The sequence below is a fragment of the Lycium barbarum genome, chromosome 3 (genome assembly GCF_019175385.1).
Source record: "Lycium barbarum isolate Lr01 chromosome 3, ASM1917538v2, whole genome shotgun sequence".
Lineage (NCBI taxonomy): Eukaryota > Viridiplantae > Streptophyta > Magnoliopsida > Solanales > Solanaceae > Lycium > Lycium barbarum.
In genome coordinates, this window is record NC_083339.1 from 7,402,576 (window position 1) to 7,424,970 (window position 22,395).

Consider the following 22,395-nt stretch of genomic DNA (forward strand, 5'->3'; position numbering starts at 1 on the left):
AATGTTAAAAAAATGCTTAGAAAATCAAACAATTAAATCAATAATGATGGATTCATTGTCACACACGTATCAACCCATTAGTGGGAGCAAATGAAATTATTGTACAGCAACATACTTAAAATACTTATATATTAAAATAAGATAGAATTTAATTACTTTTTCATTTTTTCCTTACTCTAATAAATGTGAAAAGAGATTAACGTCATAAAAGAAAAAATAATATTAAATGAAGATCAAATAATTAATAAGGTAAATTAGTGAAATTATAATTCTAATTGACGTTTCCTTAAAAAACCGTGTAAAAAACAACATGACAAGTAAAATGAGTTAAACAAAAAATATTTACTAAAAATTAAAAAATAGAAGTTTTTCATTTAAATAGAAAATCAAATTTCTACTTTGTTTCATTTTAAACATGTAAAATTAATATAATAATTTGAATTAGAATTATCCAAATTAAAATTTGATAAAAAGATTATATGTATTACTTTACTATTACTACTATATAGAAGAGTCGGTTTATAGGGGCAAGATCGTCGTTCGTGTTCGGTCCTACTTTTTTATTTAAGGGTAAAAAAATCCTTTGTGGTCCCACCTACTTTTTTATTTAAGGGCAAAAAAATGGCGTTTTATAATTTATATTACCAACTCTTCTAAAAAGTAGATACAATACTTTATTATATTTCTACTATATAGAAGCATCGGTTTACCCATGTTTCGTCGACAATCACTCTTAAAAAAGAAAAAAAAAAGGTGGACCCCACCCTCTCCAAACTCATGAAAAAAAGTGGACCCCACCCTCTCCATACTCATGAAAAAAAAAGTGGACCCCATATTAAAAAAAAATGTGCACCCCATATATTAAAAAATCAAACAATATTCATGTAATTCCCAAAATATCCCCATCAAGTCAATAATAGTGGATTCATTGTCACATGCATATTAACCCATTAGTGAGACCAAATGAAATTATTGCACAGTAAAAAACACGGACCTCATATTATTACTTTTCTTCAAAATATTTAATTGTTGTATTTGCTATTCCGCCATGTCATTTATTTGTTATGTTTACTAAAATAAATATACTTAAAATATATATACTTAAAAAATAAGATACAATTTAATTACTTTTTTATTTTTATTCTTACTCTAATAAATGTGAAAAAGAGATTAATATTAAATGAAGATCAAATAATGAATAAGGTAAATTAGTCAAATTATAATTCTAATTCAAGTTTCCTTAAAAACCCATGCAAAAGACAACGTGACAAGTAAAATGAGTTAAACCGAGAATATTTACCAAAAATTATAAAATAGAATTTCTTCGTTTAAATAGAAAATTAATTTCTACTTTGTTTCGTTTTAAATATGTAAAATTAATTTAATAATTAGAATTAGAATTATCCAAATCAAAATTTGATAAAAAATAATAAGTATTTTACACTTTTAAATTAATCGAATTAAAAGTATAAACTGATGCGTAAATATTGCTATTATTTTATCTCAAAGAGAGGAAAATAGTTTTCTTTTAAACAAGTCTTCTCTTTTAAAAAGTATTAATAAATTTTCGTAGCAAACATGAATAAAATAAAGTTTTAGATATGGAGCACAAACTACAATGTTATATTAATCGTATTTTGAACATAGTATAATATATATATATATTATCACTAGCTAAACACAACTACATATACATAGATACACTATAATCCGAAGTGTTGGGCATGTGCGCAACACGGGCATAGGCCATCTAATATATATATATATATATATATATATATATATATATATATAAGTAAGTGCCATGGAGGGATGAACACAACAGTCCTTCCTTGTACCCACTGCTTCACGAATTGTACCCGCATTAAATTCTTGTATCATGGGCTATATAATTTGTACAATTTAACCAACTATTTTATATTCCATGTAGACATGTGTCATAGTACTTAATATTTATTCTCTTCTCATGTATAGACATATGCACTTTAAATTTAATTCTCCGATACATTTATTTCCTCCGTGCACTTCTACTTGTTCACTTTTGATTTTCGTGTTCTAGCTAAATATTTATTTTCTTCTCATGTATAGACATATGCAATTCAATTTTAATTCTCCTACACAAATTAATTTCCTCTGTGTACTTTGATTTGTTCATTTTTGACTTTTCACATTCTTTGAGAATTAATAAATCTCACGTGGATATATGTCATAGCACTGAATATTTATTCTCTTCTCATGTATACACGTGTGCACTTCTATTTTAATTCTCCAACACATATTTATTTCCTCCGTGCACTTTTACTTGTTCCTTTTTTACTTTTCACGTTATTTAAGAATTAATAAATGAAGTACTCCTTCCGTCTCATATTACTCGGTGACATTACTATACTTGACTTTTTACGTTCTTTTAGAATTAATAAAAATGAAATGCTCCCTTTGTCCATATTACTTGGCCACATTACTAAAAATATATGTTTATTTTTTTATTCTGTATTTATCTTCTTTTCTATTTCTATTATACCCGTTTTCCTTCTTTGTCAATACTTTGAACATGAAGAGAGGACGAACAATAGCAATGCAAATTTGCATAAAAAATTATTTTAATGCTCCTACACATGACTTGTTCACTTTTGACTTTTCACGTTCTTTAAAAATTAATAAATCAAGTATATATTTTATCATAATATTCATATTTATTGGTATATAGTCTCAATAGCCTCAAAAATGATTTGAAAATGAATAATTAATGTGAAGGGTAAAATAAAAAGAATAATTTTTTCCTTGATATATTAACATCGAAAAGTAAAAGTAAAGGGAGGGAGTGACATTTATCCCCGTTTTCCTTCATTGTCAATACTTTACTTATTCACTCTCTTTTGTAGTCTCTCATTATTGTTTCTTTACATTTATAAAATATATTACTTTATATTTTCATTTCAAAATTAAAATTTAGTGATTAATGATATAACATATATCTTTCTAATTTTGATTTTTTTGTAACAATTAATATAAAAAATTATAATATATTTTTAATTAATTTAATATAAATATTTGGATCTAAATAGGTACGAAATTGAAATGGATATCAACCTATCGATATACATATAAAATATTAAATAATTTAAAAGAAAAAATTTAGAATCAAAATATTAATTTTCCCTCATATTCTTACTAATTTTCTGTTACATCAATGAACAACTTTCATTGTCATGATAATGATAAAAAAAGTCCGACTCTTTCCATCTCAAAGACTTTGAATAACAACTAAAGTGATGGCACATAAAATACATTTTGTATATATAATAATAATTAGAATGTTTTTAAAAGTTATTTTCAAAATACAAACCTTAAAGACTGACTAATTAAAGTAAATAAACATGTTCGGCCCGTGCATCGCACGGGCATGTATTGCTAGTATATATATATATATATATATATATATATATATATATATATATATATATATATATTAGTAGGTATGGAATTTTCTTCATATCATTTTAAATTTACTTCTTTATATTTTAGATCCTCTTAATGAAAACTTTGGTTCCACCACTATTCAATCTCATCGATATATTGACTTTAGCAGCCGAGTAGTCACTATCATATAACATTGTTGATCTTGTAGCTGTTCTATAGAATTTACCTTTCACTTTGATACGCATCCTTCTATCACATTACACCTCAGAAGCACTTCTCCACTTCAACCATCAAGTTTTAATCATATAAGTAATATATATATATATATATATATTGATGCACTAAAATAACGAGCCTAAGTATCTAAATTATTTGCATTTTGACACCGTAATTCCGTCTAATCTCATATCAACTTCTGTAGTCTCATGCTGACTAAACCCGCATTGCATGTATTCAATCTCGCTTCTACTTGTCCTAACATCCTTTTCTCTAAAGTAATTCTCTATAGTTCAAGATTTTAGTTGACATCTTCATTATTTTCGCAATTAACACAATATCATTAGCAAATAGAATACATCATGGGACCTCATCTTGTATTGTGTTGGTTAGCTCGTTCATAACTAGGGTAAATAAGTAGAGGTTCAAAGCCGATCTCCAATGTAAATTCACTGTTATGGGAAACTCTTCTATCACTTACTACTTTTTTCATACTAGTTAGGACTCTTTATACATGTATGTTATGGCATTTATATATTTAATATAAATTTCTTTCTTCTTTATCACTCACGTACAAAAGGACCGTGTGTGGCACTGTATCATATGTTTCTTCGTTGTAGATACCGGGCATAGTTCAAATCGATGATCTTTCACTCTTTATAGTATTCCTATAGAAGTTTAATGCCACGATAGTTCACACAACTCTGAATATCTCAATTATTTTTATAAATCGAAATCAAAGTACTTTTTCTCCACTTATCAGGTATCCAACCACTTCTTAGTATAACATCAAATAGTCTGACAAGTCATTCTACACTAATATCTCTAATACACTTTCAAACTTCTATAGGAATACTATAAAGACCGCAAGCTTTTCTAATCCTCATATATTTCATTGCATCTTTTACCTCTATTGGCACAATTCTACAAGTGTTGTTAAAGTTTCTATTGTTCACACATGTGTGGATGTCTAAAATATTTTTCTCTTGGTCCTGATTGAATAATCATCAAAATAATCTCTCCATTTTTCCTTGATCTCGTTATCTCCTGTCAACACTTGAGAATCATCCTTAATACATTTTATTTAATTTAATCCTTACTTTTTCTCTCTCCTAACATGCTAGTTTAAACAAAAAATGTCCCCTTCTCGTGTTCCTTGCTTTTGATACAAGTCATTTATAGGTCGTTTGGTATACGGTATTAGCTGGGATATCCCAACACTAACTGTGGGATTAATTTTGTACCATGTTTGGTAGAAGGTATCAATTTTTGTAACAAACAAAGTAGAAAGTGCATTCCAAACTTAAAGATGAGATATCCCATCTTATCCCATTAATCCTGAGATTATTTTATCCATCTCCTAAATGAGATAAATTAGTCCCAAGAGATGGAATAAATTAGTCCCAGAATTACTAAATGACCACTTAGAGCTTCTCCTATCTTTACTAGTAGTCTTCTTAGCACTCTTGTGTTCTTTAAAGGTTTCTTCATCCTATGGTTTTGACAACTTTATGCAACTCTTTGTTGTTATTTCATTTCTAATTATACTTGAAACTTTTTTAGCTCCTTAACATTATTTTATTTAGATATTATAAAGTTTAGGTAAATAAGATCAATGGGTGCAACGAGATAAATAAAACTCTTTCATTTTTAATTAGAGGTGTGAGATTCGAGTATACTCTTTATGAAAATCATACACAACGGGAATCTAAAATAATTGGGGCAATAACTTCAGAATTTTTGGTAGTTCTACTAAGAATATACTCTCCTCGTCCAAATTTATGCGACACGTGTTCTTTTTTAATTTATTTAACTTTATAAGATGATTTACAGTCACATAAATATCTGAAACTTATTTTGAACTATAAATTTTAAAAGCCTTTATTTTCTTCAAACTCCGTGCTTGTCAAATAATGTCACATAAATTGAAACTTAGACAACAAAAATTGATAAATTGCTGGAGGTTTACCTAAGGACACTTGTCTATAGATCTCTTGTTCAATCTTTAAACACATGGCATAGTTCCACCTTCCTTCCTTCCAGTCTTTCCCACATTTCTGGCCTCTTCAACAACTCACCCCTTTTCTTATCTCTACCTGTCCCTTTTCCCAATTCTTGATTTCACTTCACAATTCTCAAACAATCCCAAAACAAAAAAAGAAGAAGGTGTTTTTACAGTGTTTTCTTTACTATTTCCCACATCACAGATCTAAAAAAGAACCAATCTTTTGTCATGTCTCAACATCCATTGAAAGCAGTAACACTTACCCATGTTAGATACCAAAAAGGTGATCAATTAGGCCATTTTTTAGCATGGGTTTCATTAGTTCCTGTATTTGTAAGTCTTGGTGGTTTCATATCTCATTTTATTTTTCGTAGAGAACTTCAAGGTATGTTGTTTGCAATTGGTCTTATTATTTCTCAGTTCATTAATGAAATAATCAAGAAGTCAGTTCAACAAGATAGACCTGAAACTTGTGCACTTCTTGAAATGTGTGATTCACATGGTTGGCCTTCAAGTCATTCACAATACATGTTCTTTTTTGCTGTGTATGTTACTCTGTTGAGTTATAGAAAATTGGGGTTGATTTGTAGAAATCAAATGTTGATTGTCATTCTTTTGGTTTGGCCTATGGCGATTTTGACAATGTATTCGAGGGTGTATTTGGGATATCATACTGTTGCACAGGTGTTTGCTGGTGCTGCTTTGGGAACTGTGCTTGGTGGGGGTTGGTTTTGGATTGTTAACAATGTGTTGAGTGGTTTTTTCCCTGCTATTGAAGAGAGTGCTCTTGGGAGGTTTCTTTATGTTAAGGATACTTCTCATATACCTAATGTTTTGAGATTTGAGTATGAGAATGCAAGGTCTGCAAGGAAACACCCGTCCTACAAGCGTGCTGATTGATTCCTCGTCGTTCATTGGTAAGAGAGTTTATATTCGTTTTCTTATTATGTTGATGATGTTGAATGAGCTTAAATGATGAAGTGTGGATTCCTATAGTCTGTTTGTGTTAGAGAACCCTCAGGGGTCGTTTGGTTGCTGGCTAGGAAGTGAATTATTCATATATTAAAATCAGCAGAACTAATATCATGTTTGGTAGCAGTTTATAATCTCGCATAACTAATATGTGTACTAAGTTATGAGAGAATCTATGTACTATTTATGCAGGGTAGAAGATGGAATATCTATTCCATGAATAACTAAACCCTGCATAACTCTAACCAACAACCAAACGGCCGCTTAGTTTGTCTAAAAACACATATTGTTATTTGAGCATCGTAATGAAATGAGTCCAAGCGGAGCGGAATGTATGTTGAGGATTCATATTATAGCAGACCCAATAAGTTCGGGCTTGGCGCTAGTTGTTGTTATAGTTAAAATATAACTGTGGTGGAAGTATGACTAGGTTTGTTTTGCGAATAAACTACAGGTACATTGTGTTAGTTTAATTGCTGTCCTTGATATATTTGATGATAGGATTTACTGCTTTTTGATTAATCTGTTTGGTGATATGACTATATACTTTATTCTCAGCATGATTGTTTGTTAAGTCCATCATTCAATGCGATAGCACAAAGTTTTATTCTTTGTTTAAGACCACAGGGTTTGCTATATTTTCCAGAATCTATTGTCATTATGCACATTTATTATTTGAAAGTTTTGCATTTATGAAGAAAGCAGTATGTCATACCCACTATACTTTGTGCCCACCATTAATTGGTTACTCAAAGCAAGAACAAGCTGATGCTAACATCAGTCAATTGAGCAAACTGCCACACAAAAGCCAAAATGTTTGGAGTGTAAAGGGTCACTAACACACTATCATGCTGGCATTTATTCATCATGATAATTCTTTGCTATTTTTGTCTCCAAGTGTTGGTTTACGGATGGATAGTGCATAATAATGAAAATTCATGGTTAACTCAAAATATAATCGAGCTACCTTATTAACCAAATCTGTGAGAAGTTGATCTTGATCTATCTTGGAATCATTTTGTTACTCCCTCGAATCGTAAGAAAATATTATGGCGGGTATGGTTGAATGAAGGGCAACTTGCCTTCTGATGTGTTGTTGGTAGTGTTAAGTTTGAGTGCAAATCTATTAAGTTTTAAGACTTCCAAGATGATCTTTGGTTGAGAAAAAGACTTAAAAGCTATATGAAGTGCCAAATAGAGGGAAAATTGATGAAGCCAACACTTATAAGTGAAGAGGTGAGTCAAGGCAGACAGAAAGACCATGATGATTTATTAATTTTAAATTTGATGGCAGTGGTATCCGGGCCAACTTACATGTACTTGATTGTTTTATTGGGTACCTAGTGCCTCCCACCAACATAGGTACAAGTAACTTTACCGTCCAAGACTTAAGCAGATGCAAAGAAATCATCTAGTTTTTTTGCTGATTTGAACCTGAGACTTCATGGTTCTCCTCCGACTTCATTGACCACTGGACCACACCTTTGGATGAACAAGAAAAGTTATTTATTATGTGTGAAGAACTGGAAGCTGAATCAGAAGGCCGATTGGGGGCTTCTAAACTTATCTCTAGCAGACTAGTAATGAGTCGATTAGCATATACCTATTAGGATTATAAGTCAATAGAATTGAACCCAGTAAATCACCACAGCCTCTTTCTGCTGCCTCCTTTATTCATCAATTGTGAAAGAGAATATTAAGAGAGCACAATTAATTATCGCTGATAGAGCTGCAAGCATACCATGAAGCATAAATATTTTGAACTGACACAATGAAAAATCAAGTTTCAGTGTGCTCTTTCCTCAAGGTCTTATTCAATTAGGAGCATCTTCTTTGGTATTATCGGTATGGACCGTTTACTTCCCTTTCTGTTCTGTCCTTAACTAAGTCCACACTGACTCCAGTATTTGTAGGTTTTTGGAGACATTTTTTCTCTTGGTATATCTCAATCCCATCTATCGCCTTTAATCACCATATTGGCGCACCTACTTATCGGTGCATATTGAGGTCTACATAGGGTGTTACATATTTATACTTGCTTATATTTACCAGAATTCTGGAGAGAAAAAAAGATGCCTTCTGTGGTTGAGTGAATGAGAAAGTTTAAACTAATGGGAGACATTGGATGAGCATAACCATTTCTATTCTAATATTAAAATCCAGTAGCTGAACAACTTACGTTTTTGCTACTAAACTAACCAGTGGGTTCATCATTTTTTAAGATTTGAAGTCTTACATTCTATCTATATTTCTGCACATTTTGGTTGTTAACCTTACATGCAAGTGACAACCGTTTGATCTTTTAAAATGCATGTTGATGTTTACTGCACTATCTTTTCAATGTACTTAATTGAGAAGGTTTACCTTTCCAAGAAATGAAGATATATAAACTTAGTTGATAAGGTTTACCTTACCAGGTAATTAGAAATGAAAATATATGGGTATCCTGGAAAATCTTTTTAGGAACTTCTCCATGTTACATAGCTACAATTGGAAAATAACTGATTTAGAGGCCTATAGGAGGACTGCATGCGGTACATGGTCAAGCCAAACCTATGCTTCAACAGTCAAAGCTTGCAATGGACCTTAGCTTTAACCTCAACATAAGGGCAGTGAGGTGGGCCTATAGGTAAGTTGTGTGGTGTTTAAGGGAAATGCTTCCCTAAAGACTTCTATAGGAAGCTCTTCATCCAAAAAGACTTCTATAGGAAGCTTACATGCACATCTAATTTATATACCTGAAATGAACTTTTGACCTTGCCTTACCAAAAAGTTCTCCTGGAAAGGCATTTAATTTGGTATCTTTTAAATGCTTCATGATGGCGGAGGTTTCTAATAGTCCCTGAAACTACCAAAGACTCTTGGGTTTGTCTGAGACTAATTTTTCTCTTCAAAGTCTCTCTGACAAACTTTTGTGCAAGAATTCCGTTTCCAAAGCATCTTACAAAAGAAAAGGTGTTTGGTGGAGAACATTTCGGAAGCTTTCTGCTTAGAGAATGTCTATAGCGAGATAACTTTCTTTTTTGGATTTATCCAAAAAAATTATTTTTGGAGATTTCCTTTTAAAGCCTTCAGAGGAATTTGGATAAGTTCTAGCCTTGAAGTATAGTTTATAGTAAAATCAAATAGTTAGCAATTTGGATATTCCTACAGAGTGATATATGATTTACTGAAGTTGCGCACAACATAATAGTTAGCGATGCAGTGCCAACAATTGTTCTAATTGCACAAATTTGTTTTTAATTTTGTCCAAAGTGATGTAGTTCATTCAACACTCATGTGGATAATATGCAAGGATGGAAATTGATGAGCATTTGATGGAGTAGAAAGTAACGTTGTACAAATTAGTTGATTCTCCTTGTTTTTGGTATACTTTTGGAGCATATACGAGACCCAATTAGAATTGATGATTGGATGTTCTTTGCGAAGGACCATGTCTAAGGTTCTATACCTCTTCATGCACATTGTATGAGAGGATCTTTAATTGATGATTGGATGTTCCTTGCGAAGGACCATGTCTAAGGTTCTATACCTCTTTACGCACATTGTATGAGAGGATCTTTCTCATTACTTTAATAAAATTAATAAGATTTTGTGAGGTTGCGACATACAGCCTTTCTTCTAGAGGTTGGGGAGTAGAGTATGAGGGGAAGGTGAGAGGTTCAATTAAGGGACTCTATATAGCATTATATAAGAACGTGGATGGAGCATAGGTAAAAGGGCATTCATTAAATAATACGTGGAAGATAAAGGGAGTGGGTGAGACCGTGGAGAGGAGTTTTCTAGCGAAGAAGTACGAGTGGAAGTTAGGAGTTGTGAAGACGACACAGTGGTAGAAGAATATTGAGATATGGAAAAGTTAAGAGTAGGATCTCAATGCATCTTTATTGCACTTTTTTTTTTTTAAACCAAGTAAAAGGTTTCATTGATAATAACAAGGCCAACTTGGCCATATACAAGAAGTATACCAAAACCAGATAACCTTCAAAATATGGTTCTGTCCAAAGGACACCCAATCCTCTAAACAAACAGGAAACTGCATGGGTGCACCAAAAGAAAATAAGAGATGGGAGTCTACTCCTTAAGGCAAAGATGCATAGCGGCATCTTTATTGCACTTATTCTAAAGATTGGTGGAGTATCCTGCATCTCGTGCTTCCATGACACGATGAAGGGAAAACATAGGTGAATATAAATAAAACAAAGTGTTACGCTTAATTTTAAAAGTGTAGAAAGGCATAAAATAATCATATTAAGTGTTCCACATAAGTTGAGGAAATGGACCATTGTCTTTATATATTTTTAGGCAACGCCCCGCCTTATGAGTTAGCTTTTAGAGTTTATTTAGGGCCATTCTTCACTTTCTTTTTTTGAAACTATAAAAAAAAAAAAATTAAAAAAAAAAAAGAGTTATCCAAACTTCAACTTTTTACCTCCATATCATATTGCCCATGCAATAGATATCCAGTCCTTGCTCACCGGGGATGGGATGTTAAGTGTCCCACATTGGTTGAGGGAATAGATGGTTATCTTCCTTATATGTTTTTGGAAAATCCTCTACTCATAAGATAGCTTTGACGCAATATCTGTTATCTTAACAAATCAAATCAAATTACAGGATGTGATAACCGTATAGTGCAACATGAGATTAGACCAAGAGTTTTTTTTTTTTGAATCATCGCTTTAAATTCATTTTGCTGGTACAAGTGGAGTCTATTCTTAAATATGTTCCAGAATGAATGATTGTTGAGGAGGAAGGAGTGGAACAGTTTGTGATGGAACTTATTAAAGCATTACCCTTCTCCTTCTTGTACTATGCGTTGAAATAGATGTTAATACTTGTTCATGCTAATATTTCTATTTCATTACTTCAGACCAGTTTTTTTATTTCTTTCTCCTTTGACTGTTGTAGATATTCCAACAGAGTGAAACTTGAGGTTGGAACAGCTTGACCAACTCGAACTTGATCGTTTGGAGGTTTATGCTCTGTGCAAGTCTTTTTGTGAAAAGAATTCAAAAGTTTGGATGAGCTGCCTTTTGTTACTGATCTTTTACCATTAGTAGTTGTGCTGATAGATTCTCATTTGGACCAATATTTGTATAAACTATATTTTCTTCATGCTGAATTAGATGCTGATATATCACCCTTACATATGTTTTGATATCATATATGGTGATGCAACTGTGTTTAAAATTTGACTTGGGAGCTGTATTTCTCATTTTGCAAGGAATTGCTTGCTTTGTCACTTTTTTCTTTTAATTTGCTTGCATGTCTATCTCATAGTGACTACTTAGTTTTCCAAACATGCACAATTACTATTTAAAGGTAAAGCAAAAATCCCAATGAGGCAATGACCATTAAAAAGGTGACATATGGGCAAATGGACATCTTTTTAACTGCTAATCAAGCTTTAGCCGGGTTCAAATTTTAGGATCATGAATTTTAACTTTTATCAGTTCGAACTCTAGGAGCTTTTATTGAGTTTGGGTCCTTTTATATAAAATCCTGGATTTTCAAGACACAATCTCGGAGTTTCATTTATAAAAAATATATTTATACCAATGTTTATTGTAGCTCCAAACATTGTTTTTGAGTTCAAAAGAAATATCATGAGTGAAACAATCATTTTTACGTTATATTTCACTTCTGAATTTATGACACCTATTTAATCATTATTTCACTCATGGTGCCTATTTCAAAGCTCTAGGAAAAACCTTTGGAGTTTGAATTTTTATAAGTTTAACGAATATTTTCGTCCTAGAATGTATACTGTTCAATACATTTGATATGATAGTTAAATTTTAATTATCTATTCAAAAATTGACCATTCCACTTAAATTTCGACATCGAAAAGCGTCATAATTACATGCAAGGGTGGCTCAGTTAGACTTTCATAATGGAGGTCTTAGGTACAAAGTACCCTGCCTACAACAGCTTGCACAGGAGCTGGGTTTATCCGGTGCCCACCCGAAGAGTAGCTGCTGCGGGTTCTCTCGTCATCACACCTAAAAAAAAACAAACAAACATCGTACTTGTTAGGTTTTGAGCATTTTAATATTGCAAATATCTTTCAAATTTTGTCCAAATTCCTCACATGTTTTGTGCCTTGCCATGTAATTTTATTTTCATTTGGGTAGCCACAAAAGTTGACCATATCTTTCACATTTTTTGTGGAAAAAAATGTGAAGACCATGGTAGCCACCATATGAACATGGTAGCCACCATATGAACATATTTGGTCTTAGTTTCACATTGCTTTGTAGTAAAAAAATGTGACAATGTTTTTCACATTTTTTGTTGAACAAGTGTTTCACATTTTCATCCATTATAAAAGGATGAATTATGATTCACCATTTATACATTCAAGAAAAAATAAGTTCAATCCTTAACTTGTGGGTGTAGAGAGGAAAAGTGAGGAAAGTGAAAAATAAAAGAGTTTATTAGTTGAAGGAAGGTGTTCTTTTGGTGGAGCTTTGGACTCAACATCTTGTCCAGAGTTCGTTGAGTTATACGACGTGTTCGGGCTGTTGTATCCTGGAGGGGACAAGTCAGAAAGATTACTGCTGGACCGGTAAATTTGCTGCAGTGGGCTTGAATCTCCTTAAAGAGAGCGAGATATCCGCGCCTCAGCCATAAAAAATTTTATTGCTTCATTGTGATTTTTCAATTGTAATTGTAATTTCACTGCAAGATCACCAACAACTTTAAGGAGAATTCAAATGGCTACAATTGAAAAATCGGCGGATGTCAAAGTAGGAGATCTTAACAAGCCATTTCGGTTCAACGGTACTCACTTTAAGAGATGGAAGGATAAAGTACTTTTCTACTTAAGTCTTCTCAATGTTTCTTATGTGTTAACTGAGAAGAATCCAAATAAAATAGACAACACTTCCATGAATGATGAAGAACTTATTTCTCTTCAAGAAAAAACTGAACAGTACGATGAAGATTCATACAAGTGTCGGTATTATTTACTTAATTGTCTATCAGATAATTTTTATGATTATTATGATAGAACTTACTCTACTGCAAAGAAAATATGGAAAGCGTTGCAGAGTAAATATGATACCGAGGAGGCTGGAGCGAAAAAATATGCTGCTAGTAGATTTTTTCGTTTCCAAATGGTGGACAACAAATCAGTGGCAGACCAAGCCCAAGATTTTATAATGATCGTTGGAGAGCTCAGGTCCGAGGATATAAAAATTGGAGATAACCTTATTGTTTGTGGCATAATAGATAAACTTCCACCTTCATGGAAGGAATTTAAAAAAAAATATGCGCCACAAACAAAAGGAAACCTCTCTTGAGACGTTGATTATGCGAATCCGCATGGAGGAAGAAGCAAGGGGCCAAGATGCACTTTTGCAAACGGAAGAGAGCAACTTACAACCCGTCACAAATAAGGTAAATTTAATTACTTCAAATAATGCTGCTCCTAATGCTAACAAAAATACCTCAATGAAGCCTAAGAAGAAAATATTTAAGAAAAATAACGGTAGACCTCCCAAGAAAAATAATGGTGATATGAACCAAGCACAAAATCAACAAGCACAAAATAGAGGACCATGCTTTGTCTGTGGCAAGAGTGGGCATATTGCTCGATTTTGCAAGTTTCGGAAACGTGGTCCTACACCTCAGGCGAACGTTACCGAAGAGCCACTTGTGGCGGTGATAACAGACATAAATATGGTTGAAAATGTTGATGGATGGTGGGCTGATTCTGGTGCAAACCGTCATGTCTGCTATGACAAAGATTGGTTCAAAGTGTATACTCCATTTGAGGAGCCCAAAACCATCATGCTTGATGATTCTCACACTACTCAAGTGCTTGGAAAGGGAGATGTCGAGTTGAGCTTTACCTCAGGAAGGGAGTTAACTCTAAAAGATGTGCTTTTTACTCCTTCCATGAGAAAAAATTTGATGTCTAGTTTTCTTCTTAATAAAGCAGGCTTCAAACAGATTATTGAATCTGATCAATATGTAATAGTGAAAAAAGGTATTTTTGTGGGAAAGGGGTATGCTTGTGATGGGATGTTCAAGTTGAATGTTGCGATGAATAAAATTACTAATTCTGTTTACATGCTTTCTTCCACTAATTTTTGGCATGCTCGTTTGTGTCATATTAATAATCGTTATGTGGGAATCATGAGTAGTTTAGGATTAATCCCAATGATTAAAAAGGATTTTGAAAAATGTGAGGCTTGTAGTAAAGCCAAAATCACAAAAAGGCCTCATTTCCAAGTTGACAGAAAAACTGAATTATTAGAGTTAATACATACTGATATTTGTGAACTTGGAGGAATTTTAACTCGTGGAGGAAATAGATATTTTATCACTTTTATTGATGACTTTTCTAAGTATACATATGTTTTCTTGATGAAAAATAAAAGTGATGCTTTTGAAAATTTTAAAATTTATCTCCATGAAGTTGAAAATCAGTTTGGTAGAAAAATAAAAAGAATTAGAAGTGATAGAGGTCGTGAATATGAGTCTAACGAATTTAATTCTTTTGTTAGATCATTGGGAATAATTCATGAAACTACTCCACCTTACTCTCCTGCATCTAATGGTGTAGCGGAGAGAAAAAATAGAACTTTGGTTGAGTTGACAAATGCCATGCTTATTGAGTCTAGTGCACCTTTAAATTTTTGGGGTGAAGCTATTTTAACTGCTTGTTATGTGTTGAATCGTGTGTCTCATAAAAAGACTAAATTAACACCATTTGAGTTGTGGAGAGGTCACAAGCCAAATTTGGGATATCTAAGAGTTTGGGGTTGTCTAGCTTATGTAAGGCTAATGGATCCCAAAATAAGTAAATTGGGTAAAAAAGTTACTACTTGTGCTTTTCTTGGTTATGCTTCAAATAGTACAGCTTATAGATTTTTTAGCCTTGAAGATAATATACTAATAGAATCAGGAAATGCTATTTTTCATGAAAACAAATTTCCATTTGATTCTAAAAATAGTGGGGGTCATAGGACTAATGAAAATATTTTGTCACTACCTAGCTCTTCTACTTCTGTTTTGAAAAATAAAGAAAGTGATGATTTTGAATTAAGAAGAAGCAAAAGAGCTAGAGTAGAAAAAGATCTTGGTCCTGATTTTTATGTTTTTAATGTTGGAGATGACCCTCTCAATTTACAAGAAGCTTTATCTTCACATGATGCTATTTTTTGGAAAGAGGCTGTAAATGATGAAATGGAGTCACTTATTTCCAATAAAACCTGGAAGTTAGTTGATTTACCACCGGGTTGTAAAACAATTGGGTGTAAATGGGTCCTTAGAAAAAAGTTAAAACCGGATGACTCTGTTGATAAATATAAGGCTAGACTAGTTGCTAAAGGTTTTAAACAACTAGAAGGCCTAGAATTTTTTGATACTTTTTCTCCGGTAACTAGAATTACATCCATAAGGCTTTTAATTGCTATTGCTGCAATTTTTGATTTGCACATTCACCAAATCGATGTAAAAACTGCTTTTTTATATGGGGACCTAAATGAGGAAATTTATATAGAACAACCCGAAGGTTTTATTGAAGCAGGCCAAGAAAGCAAAGTGTGTAAACTTACTAAATCCCTATATGGCTTGAAACAGGCACCAAAGCAATGGCATGAGAAATTTGATTCCTGCATGATTGAAAATGGTTTTAAAACAAACGAATGTGATAAGTGCATCTATCATAATTCTTGGAATAATTCACATGTTATTGTTTGCCTCTATGTTGATGATTTATTGATCTTTGGCTCTAACATGAATGTTATTGATGAAACTAAAAATATTCTTAGAAGCCATTTTGACATGAAAGATCTTGGTGAGGCAAATTTAATTCTTGGAATAAAAATTACTAAAACATGTGATGGAATATTCCTTGACCAGTCACATTATGTTGAGAAAATATTGAAAAAATATAATTTTCTTGATTGCAAGCATGTTATAACTCCTTTTGATTCAAGTGTTCACTTGTTTCCTGTTCAAAGTGACAATGATGTGATAAATCAAAAGGAATGTGCTAGCTTAATTGGAAGTTTGAGATATGTGACTGATTGCACTAGGCCTGATATTGCGTATGCAGTTGGAGTACATAGCAGGTTTACAAGCAAGCCAGGTAGTGAACATTGGCATGCCATAACGAGAGTTATGAAATATTTAGTTGGTACAAAAACCTATGGCTTGTTTTATAAAAAATATCTTGCTGTACTTGAAGGCTTTACTGATGCAGATTGGAACACTTTATCTGGTGATTCCTGTTCTACCACTGGTTATATCTTTACGTTGGCAGGTGGTGCTATTTGTTGGAAATAAAAAAAGCAAACTATTATTGCTAACTCTACCATGGAGGCTGAACTAATTGCTTTAGCTTCAGCTACTGAAGAAGCGAATTGGTTAAGAGATTTATTATTTCAAATTCCTTATTTTGAAAAACCAATTCCTCCTATTTTAATTCATTGTGATAGCACCGCTGCAATTGGTAGAGTTCAAAACCGTTATTATAACGGTAAATCCAGATCTATAAGGAGAAAACACAGTACTGTGAGATCATATTTGACAAGTGGTACCATTAATGTTGATTATGTCAAATCTTGTGATAATCTTGCAGATCCACTAACCAAGGCCTTGGCAAGAGAAAAGGTCTGGAGCATATCGAGGGGGATGGGATTGAAGCCCATAAATTCATGAGTCGTATATGAGGAAACCCAACCTGGGGACTAGAGATCCTATAACCAGGTTCAATGGGAAAAAACGAATCATATGATGACTTGTTGAGAAAAATGCACTATTTTATTTATTTCCTCCCTATGATGTAAGTGCATTATTCTATAACAATTTGTGGAGGTTGAGTTTATAAACTCTTAATGAAACTCTGTAGCTCGTATGAGTGGGGTGTTAAGTTACAGAAGCACTCTTGACAGATTTCACCTATGTGAGTGTGGAAGTAGGCCGCTTTCTATGAGAATTGGGCTCGTTCTCAAAAGCACTCATGAAAACCGGGATAGCACAAGGCCGTAATGTGCTGGCTATTAAAGCTCATGTCAACATCTTGATTATTATGTGTAAGCAGTAATTCTTTATTTCCCTAAAGCAGTCTTAGTTCAAGTCTGAGACCACTACGGCTCTGGAGTAAAGATTATTGTTTTACTAAGTGGAGGTTCAATGCAGAGCACACTTTCATTATGCATATTAATCTACCTTCAGTTGATAAACTCTCTTATGTTAATATTAAAATGAGTGGGGGATTGTTAGGTTTTGAGCATTTTAATATTGCAAATATCTTTCAAATTTTGTCCAAATTCCTCACATGTTTTGTGCCTTGCCATGTAATTTTATTTTCATTTGGGTAGCCACAAAAGTTGACCATATCTTTCACATTTTTTGTGGAAAAAAATGTGAAGACCATGGTAGCCACCATATGAACATATTTGGTCTTAGTTTCACATTGCTTTGTAGTAAAAAAATGTGACAATGTTTTTCACATTTTTTGTTGAACAAGTTTTTCACATTTTCATCCATTATAAAAGGATGAATTATGATTCACCATTTATACATTCAAGAAAAAATAAGTTCAATCCTTAACTTGTGGGTGTAGAGAGGAAAAGTGAGGAAAGTGAAAAATAAAAGAGTTTATTAGTTGAAGGAAGGTGTTCTTTTGGTGGAACTTTGGACTCAACATCTTGTCCAGAGTTCGTTGAGTTATACGACGTGTTCGGGCTGTTGTATCCTGGAGGGGACAAGTCAGAAAGATTACTGCTGGACCGGTAAATTTGCTGCAGTGGGCTTGAATCTCCTTAAAGAGAGCGAGATATCCGCGCCTCAGCCATAAAAATTTTTATTGCTTCATTGTGATTTTTCAATTGTAATTGTAATTTCACTGCAAGATCACCAACAGTACTTATCAAAGAACTCGAGTGGATACAAACCATCTATGTTAATGAATTTGGAACGGAGCTCCGATTGTAGCAAATTAAATATAATGAGATGAAATGGTTGCAGCATTTGCAATATGAGAATGAAGGTTTCTTCTGATAGAAAGAATAGACATGAAAGTAAATGTGTTGGATGCAGCAGCTTAATCCATCCATCAGTTGCAGTACAAATGTCTGTAGTTATGGGCTTTTTGGTGGAATTTGTCAAATATAAACAAAGAAAGAATATGGAAATGCATTTGAGTTTTCTCAAGTGATTGTCCGTTACATAAGTTGATTTATATTATCATGGTTTTTGATTGATATCACAATGCTATAGGAATTTGTACATTTTTTTGCTTGTCCGATGATTTTAACTACTGGTCTTAATAAGAGACAAAAAACACTTGGTTAAAAATATATTTTAAAATTTTAATATGCCCAAATGTATGTGGACATATGCAGGACAAGAAATAACAATTTTGGGATAAAGTGCGAAATTATTGTATTCTATGCGTGGTTGATGGGATAAGGGATAACAATTTCATGCACTAAAATGGTGGGATTAACTATTGACCGCCAATCCCATGAGATTTCCCAATACATGCTCCATCCTTTTCTATCCCATCCTCCATATCAAACAAGCCCTATACTGATCTCTTTCCGGTCTTATCTTTAAAAAATAGTTACTCCTATTATTATGAAAATTTCAAGATAATGATTATTTTCAATTACATAAATTGAAAAGTGGTAATGTTTGAGTTTTATTATGAACATGCAATTACAATATATGCGATCTTTTTGGGAAAAAAAATTCGATCAAATGAGTTTAAATTTTATGCATGTTTAAGTAATTACATCATCATTTTTTTTTATGACAAGGAAACCCGCAGCATCTATCTTTTGGGTGCGCACAGGGTGTTAGTAACATGTAACTTGTATTATCTTTAAAATTACACATTTCACATTCTAGTGAAGTTTGTAGGAAATATTAAGTAAAACAAACAAAAGGATAGAATCAACTTATCAGATTAACACTGCCTTTGAAAGGGATTTCGGCCCTACTCTGATGCAAATCATTAAGGCCGGTCACTCCCCAAGATTTCACAGCACTCCCAAACACTTGCAATAGTGGCTGGAAATTTGAAATTTGTTCAAACCAATTTCCCAGAAAATAACACAAGAAAAGAAGAGGAGAAGGAATTTTTCTGTACGTAAGTAACTCACCAAGAAGGCTAATTTATATAGGTTGGAAATCTGAAGGGTCAAAGAGGATATTATTTAGCCATTAACTCAACCATTAAAGAGAAGTTAATAAGCCATTAATCTGGCTATTCAAATCAACAATAAATCAGTCTTTTAAACTGGAATTGAAGAGTCAGTAACGAATATGGAATAATGATTCATTATATAGTCACACTTAATGTCAAGAGAATGAATCAAGACATTTTTATTGTAACCATTGCATTAACTACGTAGGAATTCTACAACAGGAATAAATAATTCCAACAAAGTTTATCTATAAATGTTTTTGAATGACTTGATAATTTTTTTTTAAAAAAAGAACTAAACTATGTAGGTAACTTGAATATTATTTTGGTTATCTTTACACAAAACCCTAACAAGTAAAAGTGGGGCCCAACAAAGAACTTATAGATTTTGAAGAACCCGGGGAGAATGAATTAAAAGTAACAAACAAGTTTGACAATTAAGTGGGAGTCCTTCAAGTTTTAAATATTAGGTAGGAGTGACAAATAAATGGTTAGTGTTATTGAGGTCAAACCTCATTAAAAAATACTTTTCCCAGCAGCCAAACTTTATTTGTTTTCATTTTAACCCCATCAAAATTAAAAATTGCCTAAAAAAAAAAATTCTTCCATTATTGAGTTATGAAGCTTTTGGGTTATAAATTTGTTGTTGAAATTCGAAAATAATTGGTGAATTGTTGCATAATCAAGTAGATATTATTTATTTGTGCTTAAATAGGTTGTTAAAACACTACTTGGAAGGAGATTTGGAGTAAGAAAAATTAAAACTCCATTGTTGGGTTTGTTGAAGTTGAAAATTCGGATCTGAAAATTGTTTATTATTTTGACTGGGTGTTCTTGAAAATCATTGTAAACACCTGAGAGAAACTAAATATCAAATTTGAGATTATTCAATGGTGATTTGAGTGATTTTTGAAAATAAATTTTAGAACCAGTAAATAAACTTTTACAGTCGCGAACAACTACGGGAGTTGTTGGACAATTACATTAGTTGTTGGACAACTACATTAGTTGCTGGACAACTGTTAAAGTTGTTGTAACACGTAATATTAAAGTTAACAACTATTGTTGTTCCCACAACTACGATAATTGTTCCCATAACTTCAATAGTTGTTCCATCATCTGTCGAAGTTGTTTCAATATTTAATAATTATAATCTTTAAGTTAATATTTTACTATGTGTATAATCACTTGATTAATGTTCAATTATAACCAAATCAATAAGTTTATGTCTAATAATATGTTGAATCACTCGATTAATCTTCAACTATCGCTAAATCTCTTAGCTAGTATTTTACTATGCATTGTATGCGCTGTTGATATTCAATTATAATGAATTAATCGTTATTTTTTATAGTTGTCCTAACAATTACTTTAATTGCTCCTATAATTTATATAGTTGCCCAAAAATTGCTTCAATTGTACCAACAATTTTTTAAAATTATGTCATCAACTGCTTGAGTTGTTCCAACAATTTCTTTAGTTGTCCCAACAACTATGTCAGTTATTTCATCATTTTATGTAGTTATCCTAATAACTCTTAAATAATTCATAAAATCGTTAATACAATAACTATATTATACTTAACAATTTCTTTAGTTGTCCCAACAACTATGTCAGTTATTTCATCATTTTATGTAGTTATCCTAATAACTCTTAAATAATTCATAAAATCGTTAATACAATAACTATATTATATTTAATAATTCATCGAATGTCTTGATTGATCATCAATTGTCATTACGTTACTTACTTTATGTGTAATATTTCATAAAGTCACTCAAACTTCAATTGTTATTGAATTGCTATGTTTATGCCAAACATAACTATAGAACCACTTGATCGACCTTCAATTCTTACTGAACCACTATGTTTATCCAAAATTATTCATAATATGGCTCGAGTGATCATCAATTTTTATTATTACTTCGTTTTTGTGTAATGCTCAATACAGTCACTCAACCTTTCTTTAATTGTTATCGAATCACTACTTTATCCTTAATAATTTGCATTATGGCTCAGTTGATAATTAATTTTCATTAAATTACTTTGTTTATGCGTAATAATTCATACAATCACTCCATCGACTTCAATTGCTATCAAATCACTACATTTGTTTATAACATGGAACAATTGATCATTAATTTTCGTTAAATTACTTATTTTATGTGTAATAATTCATATTATTGTTCAATCGATCTTCAATTGTTATTGGATCGCTATGTTCATCTTTAATTTATAGAATGGTTTAGTTGATAATCAATTGTCGTTATATCACTTTGTTTATGTGCAATAACTCGTAGAATGACTCAATCGATCTTCAATTATCTTTGAATCACTACGTTTATTCTTAATAATACATAGAATGATTCAATTGAGCATCAATTGTCATTATATCACTACATTTATCCTTCATAAGTCATAAAATGACTCAATTGACCATCAATGTCATTAAATCATTTAGTTTATGTGTAATAACGCATAAAATTGCTGGATCGATCTTTAATTGTCACTGAATTACCACGTTTATCCTTACTTAATCATAGTATAGCTCAATTGATCATTAATTGTGGTTAAATCGCTTAATTTATATGTGATCATTCATAGAAGCACT

At 32.2% G+C, this 22,395-nt stretch overlaps 1 protein-coding gene across 1 annotated transcript; it reads left to right on the forward strand.

Annotated features, from left to right (window-relative positions):
• The first annotated feature begins 5,636 nt into the window (after nt 1-5,636).
• Nucleotides 5,637-11,858, forward strand: LOC132630090 (lipid phosphate phosphatase gamma). Its single transcript, XM_060345623.1, has 2 exons — nt 5,637-6,558; nt 11,525-11,858. Exon 1 carries the CDS (start codon nt 5,870-5,872, stop codon nt 6,539-6,541), a length of 672 nt encoding a protein of 223 aa, XP_060201606.1. The 5' UTR covers nt 5,637-5,869; the 3' UTR covers nt 6,542-6,558; nt 11,525-11,858.
• Nucleotides 11,859-22,395: the final 10,537 nt, after the last annotated feature.

Coding starts and splice junctions, on each gene's coding strand:
- LOC132630090 (XM_060345623.1), top strand. CDS start 5,870: ATGTCTCAACATCCATTGAAAGCAGTAACACTTACCCATGTTAGATAC.